The following is a 5,687-nucleotide window of genomic DNA, read 5'->3' as shown; positions in this document are numbered from 1 at the left end:
CAAAAACTTCTTATCAATGTATGTTAACTTAAAATTTCACTTCATTGCTTCTATTCAATGTTATTTATAGAAATGAATTTGAGAGAGAATAAGTAAAAGAATTTGAGGAAATAAATAGAAGAAATTGAGGTTGTTTGTTTTCAGAAAAGGAGAGGTGAGAGTGAAAATAAAATATATGTTTTAATAGAAAAATTGTTAGATTACAATTTTATCCTTATGTTTAAAATTAATATAAAATTTAATTTAATTAGTTTTATTGTTATAATAGTTATTATTATCATTATTAATATTATCAGTTTTAATATTATTATTGTTATTTTTTTTTTAATTATTTTTCATGTATTTTAATTTTACAACTAACATTAGTAATTTTATATTATCATTGTTATTATTATCATTAATATTATTATTAATTAACATTAAAATTTATATTATTATAATAATTATTATTATTAATAAATTTGATTAATTATTAATAAAAATTATAATATTATTACTGTTAATTATTATTATTAGTTATTAAAATTAATTATTATTAACTATTACTATTATCATGATCATTATTTTTATTAATATATGAAAATTAGTTAAAATTTATATTTATACTAATTTAATTTATATCTTATAAATATTAAAGTATTTAATATATTTTATAATTTAAATATGTAAACAAGATTATAATAAGTAGAATTAGCAATGCGCGTCAATCCATTCTACTTAGGTCAACTCCGCACTTGGCCCACAATAAGGGGCAAGGCTAGCCCACTAAGCATTTAAAATGGGAATGGAAAGTTGGGCTTGCCTTGCATAAGTGCAGACACGTGAGCTCACCTGTATTTTTAAAACAATTTTTATGATAAAGTTTTCAATATTCAACAAATTGGAAAACTTAAACAAAATCACAAAATTAAGCAAAGACTTTGGAGAGTTGGATGATAAATTGACAATTCAACATTTTCATTATATTCATATTCGTACTTTGACATACATGATGTATCATTTCAACTTTTGCACGTTCAAAACTACATTACATTTGTCTTTTTTCACTCATACTAGAATTTAGAACTTTCATGTCGAAATTCAGGAGAAAAGTAACTAATATACATAAGGACAAGTTTTTTTATGCGACCGCAAGTTAACCCATGCAGGCTGCAAGTTATGCAGGTCGGGCTTTTGTGAGTCTGCAGGCTCAATACCTCAGTTTGTCTCGTGTTTTTTTACGGACCTACAGACCGATTCACATTACCAAGTCCATATTGCCACCTCTAATAATAAAAAACAAATTATTAATTAAAAAATATGGGTAATTTGATAAAATAACAATGTGATGATGTAATTTTCCATACAAATTCCTGCAAATGTTTTCCCTACTAGGAGGAAATGATTTCATCCCCTATCTTCCAAATTCATCATCACAAATCTCTACAAATCCCTTGAAACAAACCAAAGTTATATTCTTCTTCCTTTCCTTTTGAACAATATATCCCTATAAACAAACAAATCGTATGATGTATTTCAATTATTTTGACACAGTTGTCTTTGGTCCTTAGTTTTATAACCTTTCCCTTGTTCTTTTATTCCACAATTTTTTTAATTATCTCTCAATTATCGACTTATTCCAAATTCGTAAAGATTATTCTAATCTTTTTGTACTCTCTCTTATCGCAATTTGGATTGCATATTTTTTTTTTGTGAATTTGTTCTAATGATGTATGTATTACATTTCATGAAACATAAATCTTAATTGTATTGAATCTAATAGTTCTTAACACAAATATTATTTTATTTTTACTATTTTTTACTATTATTTATTTATTTATTACTTTTTTCATATGAAAATATTTGACTTTTAACTTAAAACATCCAATCACACAAATTCTTAATTTACATGATAATATAGAATATCTTTCTTTTCTATTCGCTCTTATTTTTGGTTTCATTTCATTTAATTTAAATAACTTTTGTTTCACTAAAAAATGTTCATTTTTTCTCTTTAAATTGTTTGATATTCATCAAATTTACTTATGTTTTAAAAGTATTTTTCCTCTCATCAATCTTAATTATATATATTTTTTGCGTGATTTGGTTCGATCGTGTATTACATGTTAAAAGATGTAATTTTCAATTTTATTAAATAAAATATTTTTACAATACTGTTTAGTCATTTTTTTCTATTTTTATAATTATTTTACTTTTACTTAATTATTTTTTATTAATATAAATTGATATTTATGTAATTATAATTTTTTTATATTTAACATTAAAAAGTAATATTTTTTTGAATTCTTATAATGTTGTGTTTATTTTGTTGTAGTTTTTATTTTCTATAAAAAAATAGTTAATTAATATTTAAAATTATAAAAATAATATGAGCATACTTATTATTTGTTGGAAGATGAGGATGACAAAAATTTATAGCCGTTAATATTATAAGAAGAAAGAGGATAAAATCTTGCTATAAATGAGATCAAAACTATCATGTGAAAACTTTGTTGGAAGTGGAAGAAGTAATGTCCTAACGAGACCAAGAGGATATAAAGAGAATATATATAAAAATAACAATAATTTTAAATTAACCTTTTTATATAAAATTTAAAATTTCATGAAATTTTAAATTTATTTTTTGATAATTGAATTCCTATCATAAATTTTATTAATTCAATTTATTTACAGAAAAATATTTTAAGTTCTGCATAAAAGTAAATTATCATCTAAAAATTCACATTAGGTATTATTTTGTTTTGTTTTCTTTATTTTTTTCTTATCCATCCATACGAATTATGGAGCGTGCATGTCTTTTAAGACTGTTAGTTTTTAGGAGCAGCAAACATGCGGCGATGTTCCAAGTTGCTTAGCATTTCCTAATTAAATTAATGTATTTCGTAGACCGTACGATCCGATCTAATGTAATTTGCATCACCGTCATGATATTTGTGCTGACACACGTGTCAGACGTTGGTTCTCCAAATTGAGGACAACTTTCTACTTCTAAATGCACCCAATAAATGCTGCATCCAATCCCCACCCTTGAATGTTTCTATAAATACCCCACCATCATTTGCTTTCAGATCCCAGCATCTCCTCAAACATCCCTCTTGTTTCTTGGTCTTGATTCGTGATTCAGACACAAGGTTCTGCCAAATCAAGAGGGGTTTTCTGATCGTAGTGTGTGTGCAACAATGGCTATGGCTAAGTTCTTTGCAGCTATGATCTTGGCACTCATTGCCATTTCCATGCTTCAAACAGTGGTTGGTCTTTAACAATGTCTAAGAACCAGACACACATAATGTTTTCATTTTTTGGTACCACTAGCGTCCTAGTGTTGAGAAATCGAAGGCTTCTTACATTTTAAACGGCTTCATTTTTCAGGTTATGGCTGCAAATGGGCATGGAGACCATCTGAATGATAACAAGGTATGCTGCATCTCTTCTTCACTCTCTCTTTCTCTGCGAGTTTATGAAGAATGAAAAATTGGGTCTTGGGATTTTGCTTTCTACCAGTGCTGATTTATGCTGTTTTTTTCTTTCCCCAGAGCAAATATGGAAGTGGGAGTCTCAAGAGTTATCGTAAGTAAATTTCTTTTCTTCAGCTTTTGTTTTTATGGCATGAAGTAATGTATATGTCGAGAGATTTCTCCAACCCCAAACCTTGGACATAAAAAATGGTGGCGATGGCGACACTGAGAATGGAAGAAGGAAAATTTTTAAGAACATTCCCAAATAGCTCTCAGAGCAGATCTCGGATTGTTATTTTGCTATTATTTTTTCCTATTTTTTCAGTTAAGCCAAATTATATTCACATGATTCTGTACCTCTCTTTTCAAAGCTCTTAACTAACCAACCGACATATAATATTATTTGTACTTCTTTAATAAATTGAAAAAAAAAGTTCTAAAATTTTATAATTGGTTACATCTCTCTTCACTGTCAATTTTAGTTTGACCGTGGTCAATTTTTTCCCATAAAAGCTGTTTTTGTTTAGTGTTTTGACTGGTGTGTGAAAAGAGAGGAGTCAAAGTGGTATTGATTATTGGATTGACCATAACGCTTGCCCTGTTTTGTTTCTTACCGATGCTCACAATATGTCTCTTTTGGGGATGTGAAATGACCAGAATGCCCATCACAGTGCTCGAGGAGATGTAGCAAGACCCAATACCACAAGCCCTGCATGTTTTTCTGTCAGAAGTGTTGCAGGAAGTGCCTGTGTGTGCCTCCGGGGTATTATGGTAATAAGGCCGTGTGCCCTTGCTACAACAACTGGAAGACCAAGGAGGGAGGACCCAAGTGCCCTTAAGCTTCAACCTCACCTCAACAAACATAAGTGTTGCTTTCTTATATATTTATCACTTCCTTCATTGTTCCATTTAAGGCACTACCTTACTTCCCTACTATTCACATGTCCTAACTAAATGGTATAGCCCCTTGTGGTGGCACTATTGTTATGCATTTTGGGATGTCCTCCCTTTAAGGACCACCATCTGTAGTATCACTCCTTAGGACTTTGTTTCCTTTAACGTGAGTGGCTAATTACTTATATCAATACATCATCTGTGGAACTTGTTGCTACCTTAATATCTTGTCTTGGAATGAATGGTGCTTCAGTGTTGCGTTACTTCACTGTTATTGCAAACAGCAATTTTCTTTTCTTCTTCTTTACAAGGTCCCTATTTATTACCAGATATGCGTGCATGTGATAAGGCAAAGTGATGCTCTTGCTCTGTCATGCTCATGCACCCTTTGTAGGCCCATTTTACTCAAGACGTGTACTTTTGTTTTTCTTTTCTTTTTACAAAGTAAAGATGCCACAAAAGTAAAAAGTAGTGACGGTGACCATGTAACTGATGAAGATACTTGATCCCACTTTCGGTGGGAATTAAAATATTAAGGGCTGGTTCAGCTGTTTCACCCCAAAAGGAAGAAAAAAAAGTGATACCAAAACCAAGAAAACATGTAGATACGACCTCTGTTGTGAAGGTTTAGCATTACACATCAGTTTCGTGAAATTATGAAGATCTTGGATGTGTTGAATTGTAATTGTATATGCATAAACGTTTGATACTAGTCAATGTCCTGCGCGCAACTTCTGAAGAAGTCTTAGACATTGTATTCGGCAAAATCATAGAGTTTAAGATCTGAACAAGCGGGGAAGAAAAAATCCTTTTATATATTTCAAAACTCTGTTGCTGCATTAACTCGAGTATCCATAAGGCTTAGAAGAAATTGACAAAGCAGTTGAACTGAATAAGAAGTATTAGGTCTAGTAATTATCAAATAGAGTAACTTGATGATCTTGCAAGTTAGTGGAAGGATATGAAAAGGTGTAGTGACCGGTTTAGAAGCAATGATCACATTGTCTTCCTAAAGTTCTAAGACATATTTCCTTTATTAAGGACTATACCACCTTTAAACAGAGGAATCTCAGGACCCAAGAAATATCTAAGAGGGCAAATATATGGAAGATATTATGCAGAAACTGTTTGACATGATTAATTTCTTCCCTACAAGAGAAAAGATCATCAAAATATACACTAGAAGAGGTTTGAATACAGATGAATTGACTTCGACAAAGAGAGAATGATCACTGGTCAGCAAATGATTGGTGATAATTCAAAAAGATTAATGTAAAAGAACGTTTATAATATCATTGGCAGCTTAACATAGATGGACTCGTGTAATATGCAAACTTT

The 5,687-nt window shown here is 30.0% G+C and overlaps 1 protein-coding gene across 1 annotated transcript; it reads left to right on the top strand.

The window, feature by feature from the left end:
• Positions 1-3,042: 3,042 nt before the first annotated feature.
• On the top strand, positions 3,043-4,572 carry GASA4 (GAST1 protein homolog 4). The gene is made up of 4 exons (XM_028074185.2): positions 3,043-3,248; positions 3,370-3,414; positions 3,534-3,567; positions 4,113-4,572. The coding sequence occupies exons 1-4, from the start codon at positions 3,180-3,182 to the stop codon at positions 4,292-4,294; spliced, it is 330 nt and encodes a 109-aa protein (XP_027929986.1). The 5' UTR covers positions 3,043-3,179; the 3' UTR covers positions 4,295-4,572.
• The last annotated feature ends 1,115 nt before the right edge of the window (positions 4,573-5,687 follow it).

This window comes from Vigna unguiculata, chromosome 5 (assembly GCF_037176805.1).
Source record: "Vigna unguiculata cultivar grain cowpea cultivar isolate G323 ecotype 2 chromosome 5, ASM3717680v1, whole genome shotgun sequence".
Lineage (NCBI taxonomy): Eukaryota > Viridiplantae > Streptophyta > Magnoliopsida > Fabales > Fabaceae > Vigna > Vigna unguiculata.
The sequence above is the reverse complement of the archived record's forward strand: the minus strand, read 5'-3'. Positions and strand labels throughout refer to the sequence as shown.

What these genes read in the sequence shown, in the direction of transcription:
- GASA4 (XM_028074185.2), top strand. Translation starts at nt 3,180, where the DNA reads ATGGCTATGGCTAAGTTCTTTGCAGCTATGATCTTGGCACTCATTGCC. An exon ending in TTTCCATGCTTCAAACAGTG is followed by an intron (nt 3,249 to 3,369) that starts GTTGGTCTTTAA and finishes TTCATTTTTCAG; the next exon opens with GTTATGGCTGCAAATGGGCA. An exon ending in ACCATCTGAATGATAACAAG is followed by an intron (nt 3,415 to 3,533) that starts GTATGCTGCATC and finishes TTCTTTCCCCAG; the next exon opens with AGCAAATATGGAAGTGGGAG.